Source organism: Euprymna scolopes, chromosome 6, assembly GCF_053919585.1.
Source record: "Euprymna scolopes isolate OS-2025 chromosome 6, ASM5391958v1, whole genome shotgun sequence".
NCBI classification, from domain to species: Eukaryota; Metazoa; Mollusca; class Cephalopoda; order Sepiida; family Sepiolidae; genus Euprymna; species Euprymna scolopes.
In genome coordinates this window covers 107,232,567-107,258,492 of record NC_136487.1, presented here as the reverse complement: position 1 = coordinate 107,258,492, position 25,926 = coordinate 107,232,567, and the positions used below count along the sequence as shown (strand labels likewise).

General features: G+C 35.1%; 1 protein-coding gene and 1 long non-coding RNA gene across 7 annotated transcripts in view; one reads left to right on the top strand and one right to left on the bottom strand.

Moving 5' to 3' along the window:
• The window catches only part of LOC145277842 (uncharacterized), a 311,077-nt gene that overhangs the window by 13,498 nt on the left and 271,653 nt on the right, over positions 1-25,926 (top strand). The window lies entirely within an intron of this gene.
• The window catches only part of LOC145277839 (inosine-5'-monophosphate dehydrogenase 1b-like), a 244,994-nt gene that overhangs the window by 90,922 nt on the left and 128,146 nt on the right, over positions 1-25,926 (bottom strand). The window contains exon 1 of one of the 4 annotated variants that reach the window (XM_080129770.1): positions 20,480-21,482. The exons of 2 other annotated variants lie outside the window; for them this stretch is intronic. In XM_080129770.1, coding sequence (XP_079985896.1) covers positions 20,480-20,523 — 44 coding nt within the window. In that variant the 5' untranslated portion in view covers positions 20,524-21,482. Of the gene's footprint in view, positions 1-20,234; positions 20,434-20,479; positions 21,483-25,926 lie in introns of those variants that run through there. One more of the 4 variants, XM_080129772.1, reaches the window with a different exon arrangement.

The window sequence follows — 25,926 nt, the reverse complement described above, 5'->3', positions numbered from 1 at the left end:
TGAGATATTACAAAATATATACTAGCAGAAGACCTGACATTGCCCGGAATTAAATCAGATGGATGGAAATATACAGTAGCAGAAGACCTAACATTGCCCAGGATTAAAGAAGATGGATGACAATATATACTAGCAGAAGACCTGATGTTTCTCGGGGTTAAATAAGATGGATGGAAATATATACTAGCAGAAGACCTGACATCACCTGGGATTAAATGAGAGATGAAAATATGTACAAGCAAAGGACTGACATCACCTAAGATTAAATGAGAGTATATATATATATATATATATATATATATATATATATATACACATACTAGCAGAAGACATGTGATGTCACCCAGGATTTAATAAGATAGATAGAAATCTACACTCGTAGAAGACCTGACGTAGCTTAGGATTAAATGAGATGTACACTAACAGAAAAACTGACGTCGCTCAAGACTAAATGCGATAGAGGGAAATATATACTAGCAGAAAATCTGACATCGCCCAAGGTTAAATGAGATAGATGTAAGTATATACTAGCAGAAGATCTGACTTCGTCTGGGATATAGAGATAGATGCAAATATATACTAGCAGAAACCCTGATGTCGCTCGGGATTAAACGAGTTAGATGGAAATTTATACTCGCAGAAAACCTTACGTTGCATGGGTTTGAACGAGATAGATGGATATATGTATACTAGCAGAAGACCTGACGTCACCAGAGATTTAATCAGATGGATAAAGATATATACTAGCAAGAGAATTGACGTCGCCTGAGATTAAATGTGATAGATTAAAATATATATTAGCAGAAAACCTGACGTCGACCTGAATTAAATGAGATATGTTAGAAATATATACTAGCAGAAGACATTAAATTGCCTGGGATTAAATGAGATATGTTAGAAATATATACTAGCAGAAGACCTGACGTTGCCTCGTGATTAAATGAGATACATAGAAGTATATACTAGCAGAAGATGAGATGGATGGAAATATATACTAACAGAAGACATTAAATTGCCTGGGATTATATGAGATACATGGAAATATATACTAGCAGAAGACATTAAATTGCCTGGGATTAAATGAGATACATGGAAATATATACTAGCAGAAGACATTAAATTGCCTGGGATTAAATGAGATACATGGAAATATATACTAGCAGAAGACATTAAATTGCCTGGGATTAAATGAGATACATGGAAATATATACTAGCAGAAGACATTAAATTGCCTGGGATTAAATGAGATACATGGAAATATATACTAGCAGAAGACATTAAATTGCCTGGGATTAAATGAGATACATGGAAATATATACTAGCAGAAGACATTAAATTGCCTGGGATTAAATGAGATACATGAAAATATATACTAGCAGAAGACATTAAATTGCCTGGGATTAAATGAGATACATGGAAATATATACTAGCAGAAGACATTAAATTGCCTGGGATTAAATGAGATACATGGAAATATATACTAGCAGAAGACATTAAATTGCCTGGGATTAAATGAGATACATGGAAATATATACTAGCAGAAGACATTAAATTGCCTGGGATTAAATGAGATACATGAAAATATATACTAGCAGAAGACATTAAATTGCCTGGTATTAAATGAGATACATGAAAATATATACTAGCAGAAGACGTTAAATTGCCTGGTATTAAATGAGATACATGAAAATATATACTAGCAGAAGACGTTAAATTGCCTGGGATTAAATGAGATACATGAAAATATATACTAGCAGAAGACATTAAATTGCCTGGGATTAAATGAGATACATGAAAATATATACTAGCAGAAGACATTAAATTGCCTGGGATTAAATGAGATACATGAAAATATATACTAGCAGAAGACATTAAATTGCCTGGGATTAAATGAGATACATGAAAATATATACTAGCAGAAGACATTAAATTGCCTGGGATTAAATGAGATACATGAAAATATATACTAGCAGAAGACATTAAATTGCCTGGGATTAAATGAGATACATGAAAATATATACTAGCAGAAGACATTAAATTGCCTGGGATTAAATGAGATACATGAAAATATATACTAGCAGAAGACATTAAATTGCCTGGGATTAAATGAGATACATGAAAATATATACTAGCAGAAGACATTAAATTGCCTGGGATTAAATGAGATACATGAAAATATATACTAACAGAAGACATTAAATTGCCTGGGATTAAATGAGATACATGGAAATATATACTAGCAGAAGACATTAAATTGCCTGGGATTAAATGAGATACATGGAAATATATACTAGCAGAAGACATTAAACTGCCTGGGATTAAATGAGATACATGAAAATATATACTAGCAGAACACCTGGTGTCGCCCATGATTAAATGTGGGTGGTGGAATATAGTCTTTCACTGAAATGGCTGATCTCCAGAAAAAATGCACGAATAAACCTAGAACGCCATCTTCCAACGTAGACCTCCACCACCATGTCTCTTTCTCCAACATCAGGTGTCTATGTTCCAACCTTCCAGAGGTTAAAACCCAAATGCAGGAGAATAAACTGAACATGTTATACCTAAGCGAAACTGGCATTAGACCGACCATTTCCCTAGATAAGCTTGTAATTAAAGGATACTCTAACTTAACATCTAAATCTGACCCCCAAAATCGCTATGGGCATTGAATATGTGCCTACATTAAAGATGACTTTCCATGTGGCAAGGACATCTCCACAGAAGGCATTAATTTACCCTACATGTGCTTCTGGATTGCACTTGCTTACACCACCGCATTTATATTTACCCTCTATTGCCCCCACAACAGTGGAGTTACTATTTTTAAGAGCATATCTGAGAAATTGACCACATCCTATCTGTTCATCCTTCAGCTAACATTCATATCTGTGGTGACTTCAATGTCCACAATGTGGAATGGTTGACCCACTCAAACAAGACAGATGATGAGGGGAGGTTCTGTCATGATTTCTTCATTTTTTATGACCTCACTCAGATTGTTCATGAACCCACCTGTGTGTCCGATACTAATGGTTAGTATGTAAGTTTTCTAGACCTTTTTTTCACAACTTGCTATGTTCATTTTCTGTTTTGTCTCCTCTAGGATCTTCTGACCACTCGGTTGTATCAGTTAAGATAAAAATCAAATGTAATAAATGCCCAGACATACAGTATATCGATACTCTATGGCTGACTGGGATAGCTTCCATACATTTATATCCGATCTACCTCTGCATTCCATGTTGAAAAAGAATGTGTCCCCTATAGTATCAGACTTGACCGATTCATACCCTCCAAAAAATTTCAGCAAAAACCTAACAGCCAGCCATGGTTCTCTCCAGAATGTACTGCTGCCATTGCACATAGAAATCACTTTTTCCTTAAGTACCAACGTAATAGACGTACTGCGACTAAAGCCACTTTCAGGACTGCCAGCAACCATTGTAAAAGAGTAATAAAGAATGCAAGAAATTTTTTTAATGAACTACGTTATTGCGGACTATTATTCCAATCTTTTATTAGTTACAACTTAGTTGTAACTAATAAAAGATGAGAATAATAAAACTTAGTTGTAACTAATAAAAGATGAGAATAATAGTCTGCAATAACGTAGTTCGTAACAAAAATCTATTTGTTTTACAATGTAAATATGAAAAATCGGTAGTAAAAAAAGCAAAAAACGTTAATTCCATTAACATTTATAGCGCCAATGCTCTAGCAGAGTCAGAAGCCGCCATTACAAACTAGTGAATAAACATTTGATTATATAGAATTTTATTAATTAGAAACTGCCGTACATTTAAAAAAGAAAAAAAAGAAAGAAAGAGATAGCCGCTAAAATTAAGTTGACCCGACTTAGAAGTCTTTCAACAAAAAAAAAAAAAAAAAAAAAAAAAAAAAGGCTGTAGTTAATTTTGCCATTTTATAATATTGGAAAACCTTACTCAAAAATCGGTGGAATCCAAGTTTAGCGTTACAACTTCCAGAGAATTATTTGAGGATGAGCACTATTGCCAAACGAATTATTTTGCGCTAAACAGGATTTTTTGTTTAAAAAAATTAACCATTGGAAGCGTAGAACAAAATAACGAAGCCGGTCATTTTGTTTACCTTATCGCCATCATGTAAATTGAAAAATAAAAATGTCGACCTCTCCTTCATAAAGTGATCCTTTAATCTGATTGGTCCTTATTTTTTTCTTCAAGAGTGACCTACCCTTGGAGGGGAGGATTTTCCCTTTCTTTTAATTTATTTTACATTTCAATGGAATAAAATAAAATAAAACAAACGAAAAAAATTATTAAACAAGATTTGAACAAAATAAAATAAGCAAAAACATTAAACATTTATTTTACATTTGTACGGAATAAAATAAATTTATTTTACATTTGTATAGAATAAAAGAAATTTATTTTACATTTGTATAGAATAAAATAGACAAAAATCCAAGGGCAGAAGAAAAAAAAATGGACTAATCAGATTAAAGAATCGCTTTAGAGGCCGACATTTTTATTTTTCAATTTATATGATGGCGATATGGTAAACAAAATGACCGGCTTCAATATTTTGTTCTATGCTTACAATGGTCAATTTTTTGGTACTTGTACAGTTTAATGAAGACATAAAAAATGAAAATACCGAAAAAAGGTTATATTGTATGTATCCGTTTTGAACTGAAGATCTCCGAAAAAAAAAAAATCACTTAATTTGATTGAGTAATTTTTTTGCTTTTTTTACAGCAGGAAAACATGCTGTTATGACAGCATGTTGAAGGTAGCCATCTTGGATTTTTTAAAATTTTTGTTTGGATTTTAGAAATGCCACAGGGAGATAACTCAATTTAAAGTGCCGACACTCCCTCCCCATCTTTAATATGTGAAAAAGTTAATTTCCAGAAAAGAATCAATGATCGCTCAGATCGAGAACGGAGCAATGCACTTACCTTAGGTTGCGAAAGAATTGCCCCCTTCCGCGACGTAACCGTCTTGTAGTATCTTCGCCAGACAAAAGAGAAATAGATTTACGTTCAATCGCCTGCAACCGAATCAACTTGTGGTGGAAGAAAGAGAAAAAAGGCAAGGGAATCTCCCCTCTTAAATAATGGAAGGATCAAATGATTAACTATCACATGATCCAGAGCACAGAAAAAACTTTAAAAGGGTGTATAACAACCACAACAATTCTTGGTTACTACTCAAGGTAAGTGCACGCCGATCCTTCTCTTCTCGAGCAATCATTAATCCCTTTCTCCACAAATACTAGCTTTTCTTCCTAAAAATCGAACCTTTTGCTCGGTATCATAACAAATTGTTTCTTCACTGTAAAACAAAAACTACTTGATGGAATTAAATGAAATTTTTTTTGTTGGAGAACTTTATTCCATGACGAATCCATACAATTTAAACTTTTTTCGATATTTCAATTTTTTAATGTCTTGATTAAACTGTACAAGTACCAATTTTTTAACCAAAAAGTACTATTTATTGCAAAATAATTCGTTTGGCAATAGTGCCCATCCTCAAATAATTCTCTGGAATTTGTAATGCTAAACTTGGATTCCACCCAAAAATCTATGTTTAAAACTGCATATCGCAGAATATTGTAATTTATTCTATTTAAATATGTTAAATTATTTTTTATTTTTTATTATTTTAGAATTCTATTCTTGTGTTGTAATTGAAATAATCACAACAAATATGACAGACAGTCAGGCAGATAGATACAGAAATATTCAGTTTACAAGTAAAAGAAAAAATTTCAGGGTTTGTATTACCATACACAGATTCGAAAAAGTTGTCAAAAAACAAATATATAACAAATAAATGTTATCAAAAGCAATATAAGTTACTTTTCTACCTAACTGGATATGTATGTATTGATTGTAACATGTTTATTCAGCTCGAAAAACATACAGTGCTTACCGATGTATCGGAAAATTTAAAATGGCGCCCGAATCTCTCTTTGACACCGTAAGTTTGGGAAATGGAGTTATAAATAAAAAACTAGACAAAATACGGTTAAAAACTCTCAATATATGTTACCGTGACATGGGCTGACATATTCGGTGAGTTTTTAACAGTAGTTTGCATATTTTTTAAATTTTTAACTGCTTTTCTCAAACTTACCGTGTCAAAGAGAGATTCGGGCGCCATTTTAAATTTTCCAATACACTATGTTTTTCAAGCTGAATAAACATGTTACAATCAATAAAAACACTAAAAACATATCCAGTTAGGTAGAAAAGTAATTTATCTTGCCTTTGATAACATTTATTTGTTATATATTTGTTTTTTTGACAACTTTTTCGAATCTATGTGTACAGTGATACATACCATAAATATTTATATAATAATCCAAAAAGGAGATAAAGCTTAAATATAAAAGAAAAATCTTATTAGCCTGTAAAAAAATTGAACGAAATTGATCAATTATTATTTTTGAAACTTTTAAAAATCGCGCTGTTTTATCAAAACACGTGCAAATAAATTTGGTTCCATTTTTGGGGGAATTTTGTGAAAATTCACGGGTTTTACGGAGTTTAAAAGTAAAGATTTTTATAGAATACAGTTTAATCAAGACATTAAAAAATGAAAAATCGAAAAAAGTTTAAATTGTACGTATCCGTTATGGAATGAAGTTCTGAAAAAATTTCACTTAATTTTATCTAGTATTACAGCGAAAAAACAATTTGCTATGATACCAAGTAAAAGGTTCGATTTTTAGGAAGAAAAGCTAGTATAAAAGATGGGGAGGGAGTGTCGGTGCTTTAACTGGAGTTATCTTCCTTTGGTGTTTCTAGAATCCAAACAAAAATTAAGAAAAATTCCAAGATGGCTGCCTTCAATGTGCTCTCATAAAACGTGTTTTTCCGCTGTAAAAAAAAAAACAAAAAAAAACTACTCAATCAAATTAAGTGAAATTTTTTTTTCGGAGATTCAAAACGGATATGTACAATGTTACTCCTTGGGCGTTGAGTTCCATAGCGACCAGCAGAATTTTTTTTTTTTTTTACACAGGAATTACCACATTATCAATGCCAAGAGGCCACTCAAGGATAAGGGTTAAAGAGTGTACAGTAGAAATTGGACAATATAGTAATCATTAGAAATGAAAATTCGGTAAATTGTTAACTTATATGGAACAGCTCATCAAGAACTTGTTTACGTTAGACTTGAAGACAACCATATTGTAGTCACCTGGAAAGCAGGAAAACGGAAGACAATTCCACAGGCGTGCAGTTCTAAGAAAGAAGTTTTGTTCATGGAATCTACGTTTAGGTTTAGGCACAGATAAAGAGTGGGGGGAATTACTGATAGTGTTTTCAGCTAGCCGAGTGTTTCTTGTGAAAGTTTGGCGAGGGGGAACCATAGACTGAAGCTCAGTCGAACACTTTCCATGAAAATAACGATACATCAGAGACAAGCTCGCAACATCTCTTCTGTGAGATAGAGGTTGCAGGGAAGAGAAAAGGACATCTATGAGGCTACGAAGTCTATTTTGAACTGTATCAAAGCAGGATAAGTCCTTTCTAGCAGCTCCTGCCCAGATGTGGCAACAGTATTCCATCCTTGGACATACCTGGCTTTTATATAGATAGAGAATTGTATCAGCAGTGAGATATCTACTGGATCGATAGAAAGATCCCACCATTTTTCCAGCGGCCTTGGCAACAGATTTGATGTACGTGTTCCATTTAAGATTAGGAGTAATGTTCAAGACCAGAAGCTTGTCAAAACTTGAGGCCTCCTGAAGACGAGAGCCATTCATTTTAATTGATGCCAGATAGGGATCAGAATGTTGATGATGTAAAGAGAGAAGCTTGGTTTTAGATGCATTAAAAGTAACCAGCCACTCCTTTCCCCATTGTACCACATGCTCAAGATCAGAGGAGAGAGAATCGGAGAGAACTTGGTCGTTTACAGTCTTAGATGTGCTACCATAAATGGTAGTGTCATCAGCATAAATGTCTACAAATGATGTAAGGATGTGATTTGGAAGATCATTAATGTAGATCAGGAAAAGAGTTGGGCCCAGGATGGACCCCTGAGGGACACCAGCTTCTGATTTTTGCCCCTCAACTACTACTCTTATGAACCTATCAGAAAGAAATGATTTAATAATTGAGAAGACATTTCCAGCTATACCATAGCTAGAGATCTTGTGAAGTAAACCTTTATGCCATACCCTATCAAAGGCCTTAGATATGTCAAGAGCAATTGCCCTAGAAAGGTTGCCGCCGTCGAGAGATTTGCTAATCCTATGCGATATAACTGTAAGCACATCTGCTGTAGATCTAGCAGAACGGAAACCATATTGAGTGTCACTAAGAAGGTTATTTTTGTTGAGATGGTTGATTACTTCTCTATTTAACGCAGATTCCAGCAACTTACTCATGACGCACAGGAGATTTATTGGCCTGTACTGAGAGGGGGATGAGCGATCACCTCAATTCTTAAATACAGGGCATACTGATGAGATTTTCCAGGATGATTGGAAGCTATTCTCCTTAAGACAACGTTTAAACAGTTTTGTAAGTATAGGCACTAGTTCTGGTTGAAGTTTTTTGAGTACTATCATTGGAATACCGTCAGGGCCAGTTGCTTTACTGGAATCAAGGTTTTTGATTAGCTTGCCAACATCACGTACAGATATATGTATATCACATAGCGTGTTTTCTGATCAGGAGGAAATATTGGGGGTTGGCGGCCTTGGTCGCAAAGGGTAGAATTAGCTGCAAAGTTCTTGACAAAGAGTTTGGCTTTGTCTGATGCTGACGAGATTACCTCAGGTCCATTGATGATAGTTGGGATAGAGCACACGCTTCTGTTCAGGATTCTGTTTGCTATTTACCAAAACTGGTGGGAACCAAGCCACTGCTCAGCTACTTTGGACTTGACGGATTAAGCATACAACTCTCTTGCGTTCTTTATTACTTTCTTTTTTTCTTTTTTTTTTACATAGTGATCACCACTTATCAAGGCCCGGAAGCAACTCAGGGATAAGGGTTATTGCAAGTACATTTCGTTAGTGTGGAGATTTGATGAAGTGTTTACTTAAGGGGGCGGTTCATTAGGAATTTGTTAATGTTAGACTTGAACATATCCAAGTTGTAGTTCAGTGGGAAGCAGGCAGACGGAACAGAGTTCCACAGGCGTGCAGTTCTAAGAAAGAAGCTTTGTTCATGGAATCCGCGTTTTGATTTAGGCACAGATATAGAGTGGGGGAAATTTTTCACAGTGGATTCAGCTAGACGGGTGTTTTTCGTGAAAGATTGGCGAGGGGGGACCAGAGATTGGAGTTCAGACGAGCACCTGCCATGGAAGTAACGATAAAACAAGGATAGGCTCGCAATGTCTCTTCTGTGGGAGAGAGGTTGCAGGGTAGAGAAAAGGGCATCCCCCACTAAGCCACGACGTCTATTTTGTACTCTGTCAAGGCAGGATAGGCTGTTTTTAGCAGCTCCTGCCCAGATATGGCAACAGTATTCCATCCTTGGACGTACTTGGCTTTTGTATAGATAGAGAATTGCATCAGTAGTGAGATATCTTCTGGAGCGGTAGAAGGATCCCACCATCTTTCCAGCGACGTTGGCAACAGACTTGATGTACGTGTTCCATTTCAGATCAGGAGTAAAGGTCAAACCCAGAAGCTTGTCAAAACATGGGGTCTCACCCAGACGAGAGCCATCCATCACAATTGATGCCAGATGGGGATCAGAGCGTTGATGATGTAAGGATAGGAGTTTGGTTTAAGATGCATTAAAGGTAACCAACCACATCTTCCCCCACTGAACCACGCGCTCGAGATCAGAGGAGAGAGAATCAGAGAGAACTTTGTCATTTACAGCCTTTGATGTGTTGCCGTAGATGGTCGTGTCATCAGCATAGATGTCAACGAATGATTTAAGTATGTGTTTAGGGAGGTCATTGATGTAGATCAGGAAGAGAGTTGGGCCCAGGATGGACCCCTGAGGGACTCCAGCATTTATGTTGCAGGCCTCCGATTTTTGTCCATCTACCACTACTCTTATGAGCCTATCGGAGAGAAATGATTTAATGATTGAGAAAACATTTCCAGTTATACTGTAGCTGGAAATCTTGTGAAGTAGACCCTTATGCCATACCTTGACGAAGGCCTTTGATATGTCAAGAGCAATTGCCCTAGAAAGGAAGCCTTTGTCAAGAGATTCACTAATCCTGTGGGATATAACCGTCAGCACATCTGCGGTAGATCTTGCAGAGCGGAAACCATATTGTGTGTCACTAAGAAGGTTATTCCTGCTGAGGTGGTTGACTATTTCTCTATTTAATATGGATTCCAGCAACTTACTCATAACACACAGGAGACTTATTAGTCTGTACTGAGAGGGAGATGACTGATCACCTGAATTCTTAAATACAGGGCAAACTTATGAGATCTTCCAGGGAGTCGGAAAGCACTTCTCCTTAAGGCAGCGCTTAAATATTTTCGTAAGTATGGGAGCAAGTTCTGGTTGAAGCTTTTTTAACACTATAATTGGGATGCCATTAGGGCCAGTTGCTTTACTGGAATCTAGGTTCTTGATTAGCTTGGTGACCTCATGCACGGATATTTGTATGTTACCTAGCTTGTTCTGTGTTATAGGAGGAAATATGGGGAGTTGATGGCCTTCGTCGCATAGGGTAGAATTAGCTGCAAAGTTCTTTGCAAATAGTTTGGCCTTGTCTGACGCTGACGAGATGACCTCTGGTCCATTGATAATGGTTGGGATAGAACGCACACTTCTGTTCAGGATCCTATTTGTTATTTGCCAAAACTGGCGGGAACCAAGCCGCTGATCAGCTACCTTGGATTTAACAGACTGGGCATATAGCTCTCTTGCATTTTTTATTACTCTTTTACAGTGGTTGCTGGCAGTCCTGAAAGCAGCTTTAGTCTCAGTGCATCTATTACGTTGGTAGCTATGGAAAAAGTGATTTCTGTGCACGATAGCAGCAGCACATTCTGGGGAGAACCATGGCTGGCTGTTAGGTTTTTGTTGGAATTTTTTAGATGGTATGAATTGGTCTATGCCTACAATTAACCATTCGGTCAGATCTGATACTATAGAGGACACTTCCTTTTTAAACATGGAGTGCAGAGGTAAATCAGATATGAATGTACGGAAGCTATTCCAGTCAGCCATAGAGTATCGGTATATAGTACGGTGCAGGGGTACGTCTGGGGGCTTCTTACATTTCGTTTTTATCTTAACTGATACGATGGAGTGGTCGGAGGATCCTAGAGGAGAATGAACGGTACATGAACATAGCTCAGGGGAAGTTGAGAGAAAATGGTCTAAGAGGCTTGCATATTGATCGGGTGTATCGGGCACACTGGTGGGCTCGCAAACAATCTGAGTGAGGTCATAAGCAATGGCAAAATCATGACAAAACCTCCCCTCATCATCTGTCTTATTTGAATGGGTCAGCCATTTCACGTTATGGACGTTGAAGTCACCACAGATGTGGATGTTAGCCGAGGGATGTGCAGACAGTATGTGGTCTATTTTCTCAGATATGCTCTTAAAGATAGTAACTCTGCTGTTGTGGGGCCGATAGAGGGCAAATATAAATGCAGTGGTGTTAGCAAGTGCAACCCTGAAGCACATATAGGGTAAATTAGGATCTTCTCAAGAGATATCCCTGCCACACGGGAAGCCATCTTTAATGTAGGCACATATTCCATGCCCATGGCGATCTTGGGGGTCAGATTTAGCTGTTAAGTTAGAGTATCCGTTAATTATGAACTCATCTAGGGAAGTGGTCAGCCTTATTTCAGTTTCACTTAGAAATAATATGTTCAGTTTCGTCTCCTGTAATTGGGTTTCAACCTCTGGAAGGTTGGAACGTAGACCCCTGATGTTGGAGAAGGAGACCTGGTAGCAGGGGTCTACGTTGGAAGATGGGGTTCTAGGTTTAATCGAGTTTTTATTCTGGAGATATTTCATGTTGACGTTTTGTGATTTGTGGAATAGGTCGGCATACTTGGTTAGAGCAGTACAGAGAGGGAAAGCAAGAGAGAAAAAGACAGGAAATTTTTTTTTTTTTTTTGTAGCACACGAAAAGGTAAAGCTGTAACAATTACCCATTAGTATGGCATCGAGAGGCCCCCACCAGAGACTACTGCATGGTCCAGATCCACTCACCAAATGGCAATACAGCAGTCCCAGTACTTTGCGCCTGCTGATAGGACAGCCTCCTTAGTGGTTAATCCAAGGTTTTGGTCTCTGACTATCAGGCGGATAACGTCAGCCCAGACAAAATGTTAACCTCCAGCACCCTTACTAGTGACATGGCCACAAGGACAGACAGAGACAGAAAAATTTCCGACATCTCAGACTACTGTTCACCAAGTACTACCGACCTTTAAGCTTTAAGCAGCTTTTTCTTCACCCTTTGTCAGAAAATCAGTCATTGAATGAGGACTGAGGGACAAAAAAGGAGAAGCAAGAGTTACTGGAGCTGCCGATAACACATCCACTGTATTATCTACTCTCCATTTAAAAAAAAAAGGGGGGGGGGAATGGGTACAAGTGACTTATTTATATCTAAGTAGTAAGTCCGGTGCTAAGTTAACAATTCAGGACACTTGATGATAATCTCCCCTCCCATATTAATGGGTGGAAGTTTGTCTTATCTATCGAGTTTGAATCATTAGAGTGTCACCTTATAATTAATTAAAATCCAATAATTAACTATTATCAATCTGTAAAGTCGGCTTAATATTAATTTACATTCGAGTTTAGATAATTATTCAAGGTTTTACTTTAGGAGGTTCGTTTTCATAGGTAACTCTTACAATGGTTGCTGGCAGTCCTAAAAGCGGCTTTAGTTTCCATACATCTACTACATTGAAAGCAGTGGAAAAAGTGATTTCTGTGCACAATGGCAGCAGCACATTCTGGAGAGAACCATGGCTGGCTGTTAGGTTTTTGCTGGAACTTTTTTGAGGGTATGAAACCTACAATTAATCATTCGGTCAGGTCTGATACTATAGAGGACACATCCTTTTTAAACATGGAACGCAGAGGTAGATCCGATATAAATATACGGAAGCTATCCCAGTCAGCCTTAGTGTATCGATATACTGTACGATGGAGAGGTACGTCTGGGGACTTATTACATTTCATTTTTATCTTAATTGATACAACAGAGTGGTCGGAAGATCCAAGAGGAGACAGAACAGAAACTGAACATAGTTCAGGGCAAGTTGTGAGAAAAAGGTGTAGTAGACTCGCATACTGGCTGTCATTTAATGGTCGCTCCCTTAGTCCACCCTCTTAGTCAAGGTTAATGCATGCGCATGTAACATTTATCTACTTACGTTGCCGTTCGCACTTTTACAAACATTTACGTCGGCTTAACTCTTTTCATGAATATTGGAAAAAAAGTTTTACTAAACATTTGATAATTTCTCACTTTTACAAACATTTGTAATTCATTTATTTACTTACGTTCTTTTCATGAGTATTAAAAAAATAATAACTAAACCATGTATTGATAATTTCACACTTTTACAAACATTTTTAATTTACATGATCGGGTAATTTTTTGGTAAACATTTAGGTCCAACTCCACAATTTTCTTTTTAAATGACGACTTTTATTACTAAATAAATTTACTTCTCTGCAACAGCAGTAACAGCACTGACTGAACCCTCTTTTTTTCTTTAGTAGTATTTGCGGGTGGGTATGCTGACAACAAATATCAGTTAAATTTTGCAAATATTTTTTCACCCCACTCCCTCCAAAAATGGTGTTTATTCCGAAAGCTGTTCTTAACATGAGTAGGTTGGGGGTGTTCATAAGGTGGATCGGCGGAGGTTGAGCATCCTGCCACTTTCCAAAATCGCTAAAAACATGGCGGACGACCTGTGCACGTGACGTGCGCCGCATGTCACTGAAAGTAATTAACGCTCCCTCTGACACGTGACGTTTGGGGCATATGTCTATTTGTTTTGACTTTACATACATGAATGAATGAACGAATTGTCACCAAAACATGCGAAGCATTCTTTCACCTAATAATAAATTAGAAAAAAAAAAAACTTTTTGGTACTTGTGCAGTTCTGCTACAGCGAGTGTACGAATCATTCTTCACTTTCACCTAACAATTTAAAGAAAAAAATTTTTTTTTTTTTCCAGTTCGTATTTCTCGCGTTAACGAAACTGCACTAGTACCAAATGTCTTTTTGGTTAGGAATAAAAGTATGGTGAAAAAAATGTAAATAAATAAATTAGAAATAAAAAACATTTTGGTACTTGTGCAGTGGGTTTTTATTACTGTACACAGATTCGAAAAAGTTATCAAAAAACAAATATATAACAAATAAATGTTATGAAAGGCAAGATAAGTTACTTTTCTCCCTAACTGGATATGTTTTTAGTGTTTTTATTCAATGTTTTGAGAATTTTATTTTTAAATAAAAAATAAATAAGTAAAACAGAAAGGCTCAGTAAAAAAGAAAAAATTGTAAAATTTATTTTAAAACGGATTTAAGATTTTTTCCAATATTTGAATTTGAGCGGTTTATTTGAATTCAGCAGACGACCTTTTTGAGCTTTCTCATTGGCTGTTTTGTGTCACGTGATGTAAACAAAAGAAAAACAGAGTTTTGGTTTTAAGCTAAATCAACAAATTTTATCAGATTGGAAAATATTTCTGAACTGATCGGTTCGGATTTTTTTCTGCTCTCCGGAGAAAATATCGATACCCTTTTAAAATGTTTTCTTCGTTAAAATCTTTCTAGAAATGTAGCGAAGGCCCGAGACAAATTGTTCTCAAATAATTGATTGAATTTCGAATCCAGAATTCTCCGTAAAAAAAAAAATTAAATATTTTGACAGAGTCAAAATATTAAGAATTTGTTTTTAAATATTTTGGGAGAAATCCAAAATATTTCAGTGAATTTTGAAATAAGATTCCAGAGGAATTTTATTTTATTTTTCGGATAAAAAATCCGATATATATGTTTTGTAGTCTAAAATGACTAAATTGAAAAAAAAGAGAAATTTATTATTTTTCCCTGGAGGAAATATTTTTCGGATAGAGATCCGATATATATATTTTGAAGTCAGAGTGACTAGATTTAAAAAGAAGAAATATTAATTATTTATCGAACAAGAATTTAAGAGAATTGAAACAAAGATTGTTTCAGAATATTCTCTAAAAAAGAAAGTTACGGAGGTTTTCTTGAGTTCAAAACAATTCTAATTTTTAAATATAATAAAAAAGAATATTAAAAGCTACATTCTCCTATTTAGGCTCTTTTTTCAGCTATTTCCTTTTCAGATTCATAACCAAATTTTTCCCGAGAAAAAGACGCCTCTGAATTTGTTTTTCCATAAAATTGCCGCTGTCTGGCAAGATTTCAAAAGAAGAAGAATAAAAGAAAAAGAAACCAATGAACTTTTTTCTGTAGATTTTTCTACAAATTTTAAGAAAAAAAAAAAGAACTCTCCATGAAAGAAATTGTTTCTTGCATTATTGTAGAGCTTATTTGCTTTAAAAGCACAGAAAGTCTTATGCTGTTAAAAAAGAAAATGTCGTCTGCTTATTATAAAAAAAGCGTGAAAACTCAAACTTAAAAAAAAATTTTTTTTTTTATTACATTTTCACCCCAAACAAGGCACATTGCCACTCAGGTGTAGGGGGCTACTATCAGGGTCAGCAACTACCGGGGCACTATGTAGGGATTTGGGCAGCAAGATGTCGGTTCACGTTGCACTTGAACTTCTGCATGTCAGTACAGTTAGGGAAGCAGGATCCTGGAATGGAATTCCAGAGACTAGCGGTTCTGGGGAAGAAACTACTGGAGTAAAAAGATCTTTTACATCTAGGGATCTCTACTGTGTGGGGATGGGATTTAGCTGCCTGTCGGGTTTGTCGAGGGTGTCTGCGTCGTGGGGGCACAAGTGTCTGCAGTTCGTCAGAGCATTCACCATTAAAATACTTGTAGAACAAGCAGAGGGATGCAACGTTTCGTCGATGGGACAGAGGCTGAAGCTTAGATGCCAGTTCAGGGCCTATCAGGTTGCCGACTCTTTTTTTAACCTTGTCAAGGAGCGAGAGACTAGTAGTAGATGCACCAGCCCAGATGTGACAACAATACTCCATACATGGGCGAATGGTGGCCTTATAGAGATACAGGATACTTTCAGGTGTCAGTAGTTTTCTAGCACGGTAGAGAGAGCCTACCTTTTTTGCAGCGGCCCTGGCAATGTTTTCAATATAATTGTTCCAGCTCATGTTTCCTGTGAACGTTAGGCCAAGCAGTTTGAAAGATGTACTCTCAGACAGGGAGTCACTGGCCATTGCTATTGGTGGCAGAGAAGGTTTCTTGTAGTTATTGAAGGAAACCAGTTTGGTCTTGGCAGCATTGAATGTGACCATCCATTTATGTCCCCATTCCACTACAGATTGGAGGTCATCCTCTAGTGTTTTTGCCATTTCTTTAGATATGTGTTCATTTGTTTTCCTGTCATGCCTTTTATAGAATGTAGTGTCATCAGCATATATACCCATCTCAGAGGCAGTTTTGTCGGGGAGGTCATTAATAAATATCAGGAACAATAGAGGTCCAAGAATAGACCCCTGAGATTTTTTTCCTTTTGTGTGTTAAAAAGAAGTTTTTTTGAAAATCGCATATGGACAAGTATGCATTGTTAAATTTATTTTGTACATTTATTTTGTGTAAATTTGTTTTTTTGTCTTTAAAATAAATTTCTTGTTCCTCTTTTGCACGAATTATTGAAGCGATTTATATATTCATATTATTCCACTACAGAGAAGCAATAGATGGACTTGTTTGTTGCTTACAGCTTAAAAATGCTAAAAAAGTTGAAGTTTTCTCAATGTAACATGTTTAGTCAGCTCGAAAAACATACAATGTTTACCGATGTATTGGAAAATTTTAAATGGCGGCTGACTCTCTCTTTGACACGGTAAGTTTGGGAAGAGGAAAAAAAAAAAAGACAAAATACGGTTAAAAACTCGCTCAATATATGTTACCGTGACATGGGCTGACATATATTCGGTGGGTTTTTAACAGTATTTTGCATAATTTTTTTTAAACTCCTTTTCCCAAACTTACCGGATCAAAGATAGAGTCGGGCGCCATTTTGAATTTTCCAATACATCGGTAAACACTATGTTTTTCGAGCTAACTAAACATGTTACATTGAATAAAAACACTAAAATCATATCCAATTAGGTAGAAAAGTAACTTATCTTGCCTGTGATAACATTTATTTGTTATATATTTGTTTTTTGATAACTTTTTCGAATCTGTGTACAGTAATACAAACCCACTGCACAAGTACCAAAAAGTTTTTTTTTTCCTAATTTATTTATTTACATTTTTTCACCATACTTTTATTCCTAACCAAAAAAACATTTGGTACTAGTGCAGTTTCGTCCACGCGAGAAATACGAACTTAAAAAAAAAAATAAAAAAATATTTTTCTTTAAATTGTTAGGTGAAAGTGAAGAATGATTCGTACACTCGCTGTAGCAGAACTGCACAAGTACCGAAAAAAAATTTTTTTTTTTTATTATTATTAGGTGAAAGAATGGTTCGTATGATTTGGTGACGTTCATTCATTCACAAAATCAAAACAAATAGACATATGCCCCAAACTTCCGGTCACGTGTCAAAGGGAGCGTTAATTACTTTCAGTGACGTGCGCGTAGGTCGTCCGCCATGTTTTTAGCGATTTTGGAAAAGTGGCAGGATTCTCAACCTCCGCCGGTGGACCTAATCTAAAAAAAAAAACTTTTTGGTACTTGTGCAGTTCTGCTACCGCGAGTGTACGATCCATTCTTCACCTAACATTTTAAAAAAAAACAAAAAAAAAATTTTTTTTTAAATAATTTCTCACTTTTACAAACATTGTTACATGCGCACATAAACAATTATTTTTTTTATTAACTTTGTTCATTTAAAAATGAGTAAATTTCAATGAATAGAATAATACATCATTTATCATTAATGTGTTTTTGGTTTTGTGTTGAATGAAATTTTTTTTTTTTTTTTTTCATTACAACAATAATGAACCAATTTCAATCTTCCGGCATGCGTTTAAGGATTACTAAATTATCAATAAATCCTTTAGTTACTAAGCCAATGTCAGTAAATAAAAAAAAATGTTGCGTGCGCATGCATTAGCCTTAACCAAGGCGGGGAGGGGACTAAGGGAGCGACCATTAAATAATTCTGCTGGTCGCCATGGAACTCAACGCCCAAGCAGTACCCGTACAATATAACGTTTTTTCGATATTTCCATTTTTTAATGTCTTGATTAAACTGTACAAGTGCCGAATCTTTCTTGAGAATGCAACAAAAATTACGATGAATCAATTTATTTTTGAAGTTTTTACTGTTATTTGTTATAGGGATCTAAAATTCCGCCTTTATTATGGTCATACCAAGTGCGTACTTAGTTGTACGCTCGGTCGCTCGATTGACACCTTCCTTCACCTATTGACCCGCTGCAACAGACGTAAAAATCAACTGATTTTTTTTTATGGAATAATTAAACAGTTTTTTCTAGACGACGAGAAGTGATTTTTATTTTAATTTTTTTATTAAGATCCAGCTAAAATTTGATGGTGCTAAACATTGCAAAGTGATAAAAATTAAAAGAAGCACCAATGTAGTTAATTGGGTTGTAAGCAAATTAAAACATATGTGGACAGAAAAAAAAAAAAGATTATAAACTGATTCCATTCATCTCTTCTGAGAAGAGATGAATGGAATCAGTTTATAATCTTTTATAATCTCTCCCCTATCACATAACGGTGTACTTTTTTGTAAGCATTTTTTTTTTTTTTTTCATTAAAAAAATGTGTATGCGTGGTAGGACTTGAAAATGCGTGCGTGACAGAAGATTGCGATTTAGCAGTAGTAATAGTAGTTGCTTCATTTTATTTTTACCTTTAATAGTTACGTATTATCTACAGGTTGGGGACGAGCAACTGACAACAATGGAAGAAAACAACAGAGCTTCGTAAAATACCACACAGTTCAGAGCGGACACGGTGCCGCATCATTTTCTAACATGAACCATCATTTTCATGTTATAAAAGGACCCCCTCGATGTGTGACTGTCAACAGAAGTAAATAAATTAAATAGTATATTCTTTTCTAAGCAAACCGCAGTTTAGTGGCCTGAACATGATGCGATGAAAAAATTGTGTACAGGCGATAAATATTGCTTTGTCTATTCAAAGTGGTACTTATTATGGTGACAATTAGACTAAATAAAATACAGAAAATCTGTTTGGTGTAAGTACTCGTGACAGAACACTGATGATTTGACCAATGGTCAAATTATATCATTTTGACCACGTATTTTTTTTTTTTTTTTTTCATTCAAGAAATTAAATTTTACGCCTAAGCGGCCATGATGAAATCCGATGAAGGTGGGGGGGGGGGAAGAACTCAAATCGAAGTTAAGATTAAAAAAAAAATCGGCCTTATGTTCAATACACTATAAAAACAAAAACAAAACTACTCGATCGATGTACGTTTTTTTTTTTATAATATGACATCTTCGTTCTGTATTTTCTTTACTTTTCATTACCGTCATAAGTGCCAATTTGAATAAGCACTAATATTAGTACACGAAGAACAATTTCGAGTTAAAATCTATTTAGTACTGTTTACGCTTGTACATATGCTGAAATAATTGCTAAAAATTGGAGCGTCATAAAAATGGAAATTATAGAAGTAATGGCTATTATTTCAGCATACGGATTTCAAGCGTAATGCTAAATAGCTTTTAACTCCAAATTGTTCCTCATTTACAAATATTAAACAAAAACAAGATAAAACAATATTAATCGTCTACTCATTTTTTTCTGCAGGCCACTAAACTGTGGTTTTACCCTTTTCTATTACTGTATTACTTTAAAACGTTATATTCTTATTTTGTCTTACTGCTATTAAAATGAATAGTTTTGTATGGCTATATTTGCTTGTTCCTCTGCTAGTGTTACGAAGTAATAAGATTGTCAGGCTAATTCGGTCAATAAGATGCACTTCAAAGTACAGATTTTCGCAAAAATAAAAAATAACGTTCGAAAACGTAATCAACTGCGCGTCTTCACAAAACTAATTAGCACGTGGTCTGCCCGATCGAAGAAACGGCCCGTATTTTAGATTGCTTGTTGTTTACTATTTAAAGGTTTAATAACCATGCCACTTACCCTTTAACAATTAACAATATTCAAATCTTTTCAAACTCCAATTAAGCAAATTAAGTCACTCATATTAGTGTAAATGAATACGATTCGAATGTAGAAGGCAATGGCCGGAAAAACATTAAAGCAACTACAACTATGGAAGAAAGTCAACAACGGATTAAAAACAATGTCATGATATGACGTCGACCATATTTTGACAAACGAAAAGACAAAATAATATTTATTAAAAACGAAACTAAAATACTTACTCATTACCGTCGTGGGCAGGTAGCGAACGTCGGGCATTAGACATAGTTCAAAATTAAGGATTAATTATTTTTTTAATTCGATTACTGAAGAGGAAGCGGGGGACGTAGCGACGATTCTTCTCTTCCTTAAACAAAAATTTTCAATAAAAAGACATCGTCTGCTTTCTAATGTCACGATTTTGTTATTGAATTGTAAAAGGGATCAAAATGAATTCGACTAAGAATGGTTAGAAATATGACGTTTTTCTTCTCCGCCCAAATTGCTTTCATCTATATCCCCGCCGATTCTTTTTCTTCTTCCAACTTTGAACACGCACTAGAGACAAGATTTGTCTTCTTCCTAAGTAATAATGTTAATGCATTACACATCCCACGTAAACCTCTCAAAATATATTTACGGAAGAACATAAATTTTGTAATAAAATATTTTAGATTTAATACGCAAGAAAACTTCAATTCATGAATAAGAAATTTTTTTTTTGTTCTTTAATAATAATTACAAGAAAACAACCCCTAAATAATAAAATAAATGATATCTTTCAAATTATCTTTTTATTTTAGTTTTTTATGTTTTGTTTTTGTTTTGTTTTTTTAAATTCTGAAGCATTTTTCCATTAATGCGATTCATTTTGATCATCGATGCTACAAGATTTTTTTTTTTTTAACTCAAACCACGAGCAAAGGCATTCATTAAAACAAAATAATAACCAGTCACCAAACATTATCAAATACAGTCATACACCAATTAATTCTAAATTCAAATTTATCAAAACAGGTTTGTTCTTGTAGCAATACGGCCAGAGACATGAAAATGGATGGATAAATAACATTTGAGTTACACAGACATTTGTCGTATCTACCCACGCAAATTCTATCGAAGCAAAAAGTAAAACTGTATCTTCGTGCGGACGTAATTCAAAGCACGTGTCCTTCGTCGGGAGCCACCCAGCAGAGTATAAAAAACACTGCACGCGAAGTCCAAATCAGTTGAGTCTAGATACGTGCAAAATGAATGCCGATGCTCAGAATGTATAAACATTTTGACCCCTCCCTTTACTTAAAAATTCACCAAAAATCAGGAAATTAACCGATTTTAATGAAGTTTTCAGTATTTATAAAATAATGATCACGGAATATAATGAACCCATTATTTTTATTTAAATCTTAGTGAAAATGTATTATTTTGTTTAAACAAAAACTACCTTTACTAAAGTTATGGCTTTCTGCAGTAAAAAAAAAATGCCTTTTTATGAAAATAAAGCATCGTAAGTTATAACAATTTGAAAGAAAAAGTTAATTTTTACAGGAATAGTACGAAAAAAAAAACTAAATTAATGAATTCGATATAACTCGAAAAAAATTAATTTTATCAAATCAATATTACCATTGAATTAAGCATTGTTTATTCAATATTTTCACCCAAAAATATAATAGCAAAAATATTTCTACTTTAATAATTTTTAATAATTTCCTTGCTCGCATGAATGTGAAACTTTTAGTGTAACATAATTTTTATATAATCTGGAACAAAAAAAAAAAAATTAATTTAAAAACAGGAACGTAAAAAAATTAAATTACAAAATGATACCAACGTTCAGGATAAGAATATACAGATGCACGTCTGGGGGGGGGGGGGGAAACTGGTACCCCGACCTCCTATCATGACTTCATTTTGAAACGGCATTTCGATTGGCTGTAATTTTGGGCTTCCGTATAATCATGTTTACAAAACTTCATTTGACGAACAGCAGAATTACTTGCTATTAAGCTATTTTTTTGTACAAACAAGGTGTTTTTTTAAAATTTAATTCAATATCTTAGGACTTTACTAATTATCTTTGAAATAGACCCAGAAAACTAATATTTATCTTTTAAAGGATTTTTACAATGAATTTATTTAAACTTCCAAATTTAGCTGAATTGGTTAGTTCGCCGTGAAAACGTTTTTCATAAAAAATTTTTTTTTCATGTGTACACATATTTTTTTTCTTTAGGAAATTAACTTTAGTCTCTAATCTTTCAAATACAATAAAAAAGTAGTCAGAAACCTACAAAAAATTATGATAAATCGGCTTTCAAAACTATGCCCCCCCCCCCATCTTTATTTGTCCATTTTTGTCTGTACGTAGTTGAGTCAGAGTTCAGTTCAGTTCAGGATGCAGTCCCACAAATAAATAACTCGCTGCACAACTCCGTCTCGTTGACGTAAAATCACCAACATGACTTCGCGCGTCTTTTCCTCTTGGTCTCTTTTCTCCCTGCTAGCTGGCAAACAAACTGCTCTGGGGTTTTGGCTCCAGGCTAAGCAACATGGCACAAATACAAAGAGAAAAATATGTTTTGACTCAACATTACTCGTTTTTTGAGCTGAGCAGACTAACTACTTGAACAATTGGCTCGGTCACATTCATGGAGCAAAATTACCACACTACTGAAACTAATAGAACAAATTTTTAATTCCTTTTCTTAAAAAAAAAAAAAAAATTCTAAAGAAAAACATTACCTCAGTCGGAGGAGGTTTTCTCTTTTCCTTTTTTGATACAGTTTTTACTCAAATTCTATCTGACTCTAAGAAATATGTATAAAGTCCTTATTATTATGTATGATTCTAAAAATCTAACATTTATTTCCAAGAACTACGAACATCTCAAATCATTTAATGACTGAATTTTCTCTCGCGTGTCAACACCGCACACACATATAAAAAGTACACCAAAACATGTTTTCTTCAGTAAATTTCTATATTAAATGTTGAAACTGGTCTTCATATTGTTAATTACTGACAGTTTTTTGTTTTGTTAAGGGTTGGGAGATATTTATCTATGCGCACGCCACGGCTGTGATACCAGGCATCAGCGAATATCGACCAATCCCCCTCAGTTCTTTATTAGAGAATTCTGCAAAAATGCGGACGTAGTAGTAATCACAACCAATCAGAATTACTAGCAAAAGCAGCAAATGTTTTTTTGTATCAGCTGTCAATTGGACATGGGGTCAAATCAGCAGTTTCTTTCAACCTATAAAAACAAGATATTCACTTCCAAATTTTACGCCTAGTATAGGAACCCAAACAGTTTTTCATTTTTTCCGGTTTTCCTTTCATAGATAAAACAGATGGTGTGCAACACATTTTGCCATGGCCCTTGGCACAAACATGACAAACAAATCACTGTATATGCAGAGTACCAGCATATGCACTCTGCTAACCAGACTCTCTCCAGTTCATACACATACATTCTTTTACTGGCAAAACAGGAAACTAATGTGCATACACATCTACAATGTCTACTCATTTTATATACATGCTAGCATGCAAATTTGCACTGTGATAGCTAACATTCTAAACTCTTCATTTTTCGTTGTTTTAACAAGTTGTCAATATCCATACAAAAGTAATGAATTGACTACCATTCTTGCATTCAATACTGTCCTTCAACAGAATCTCCAAAAAGTACATAATGTTGGCAGACGATTCCTGAGAACACTTAAAAATTAAGAACAGCAAAAGAGGTTCATATTTCTCTTTCCTGTAGAGAAAACCAAAGCTGCTAAAATGCATACAACTTGACCAACAGCAGTCAACAATGGCCACATATATGCAACACAAGATAAAGCTCAACAAAATAGTATGTCTGCCTTCACATTTAAACAAAGAACAACCAAAACAAAATAGACTTTTATTTATTTAAAAACACGTGAAAACGATACTGATCCAGAACCTGAGACAACATTGTTTTGGTATCTTCCGGTAGTTCACAGTAAGCTGACAAAAGCTGACGAGATTAGTCAATCAGCTGTCAGACAAGTTCTTTCACAAAAAAAAAAAGAAAAAAAAAATTTGTTTTTGATCAATGTTCTCCCCCGATGGGGAAGAACATTTGCTTTCGTTACAAAAAAAAAAATTTGTTTTTGATCAATGTTCTCCCCCGATAGGGAAGAACATTTGCTTTCGTTACAAAAAAAAAAAATATTGAAACTTTTCTTGCAAAAAAAAATTCCTAGTTACTTTCTATGACCCCTCCCGCCACCCCCAAAAAAGTGATATTCATAGTGATTTTCCATGTTTACAAAAAAAAAAATTTATTTGTAACAGGTGACACCAGGGACCCTGTTCAAATAAATGAGGATGAGAGAGGATAGGGTATGGATGGGGTGGGGGGTATGCTGACACTTAGTCAAGGAAAGACAGATGTCCATGAAATTCTGTCCATCAGAAAAATAATATCTGTTTCAATGAAAGGAAAATATAAATCTGATAATGGGATTCTTCGGAACAAGGGAGATTGTTTTTCTTGTCGGGTTTCGTAAAAATGGATTTTAAATAACTAATGAGGGAGACAAGTACAATACTTAGATTCAAAAAGCCTGTATTGGAATCTAGGACGTGTTGTCATTTGGTCCACCTGTTATATTTAAGTTCCAGACTACCAAGTAAGTGATGGAAATTGAACCTTGGAAGATAATACAGTTTCTTTGAGGGAAAAGTAATTTGAGTTGAAGAGAAAGAGAAAAGGAGAATTAAGAGATATGGTTACAAAGAGATTCACAAGAAAAGAGAAAGAATATGAAATCATGGGATAGAGAAAGAAGAGTAATCTCCAAATGACAGAGGGGGAAGAAGCCGATTTAATAAAAACGATTGTGTTTTTACATAAAGGAGACTTTGCTGACTGGCATCGAGGAGTGCACATTGCCCTGGGCCCCTGCCCAGTGGGGTGGGATGGGGGCAGAAACCCTCATAAATCTAAGTTGAAAAGCTCTTGTTCCTAACTAGGAAATTGTCTAAACGAACTTGAAGTTATAGCAACCTACATCACAAAGCCGTTAAAAACCCAAAGAACTCAACTTTATACAAGTGTACCCTGTATATCTTAAGAATATTTTATGAATAATTATTTTGTTTGTTTATAAGAAAATGACCCAGAGTTTTTCTTTGCTTATCGATTGCCTGCCTAAATGAAGATGCAGTTTATTTCAGATATGCCCCTACGCCAGAAGACATTGACTTCATACTGGATCTGGTCTAAGTGACGGCCAAAGTAGACAGTGTTGCCACACAGACTTAGGGTCATGCATGTTTTGCGTGCCCTGAGCAGCAGAGCAGTATTTTCCAGTGAAAATCTGGTTAACCTTGAAGGGTCCACCACTAGACAGTTAAGAGTGTAGCCCTGCTGGGTTGCATCTATGGTCCTGTGAGCCAGGATCGACGAACACAGCCAGGAGTACATCACAAGTATGCTACCGTGAACAAGGACAGTGAAAAATGTGGCCCAGAGGACCTATAGAGTTATAATTTCTTTGAAATATTTGTTAAAAGAAATAGTTTTACATTTCTTGAAAAAGATGAAAATTTTCATATAATTAAAAATTACGTTAAGTCTTGTGATTAAGTTTTACTTTCAGTATTTTGAATTTATCTGGCAATATTTGCATCAGCTTTTTGCAGT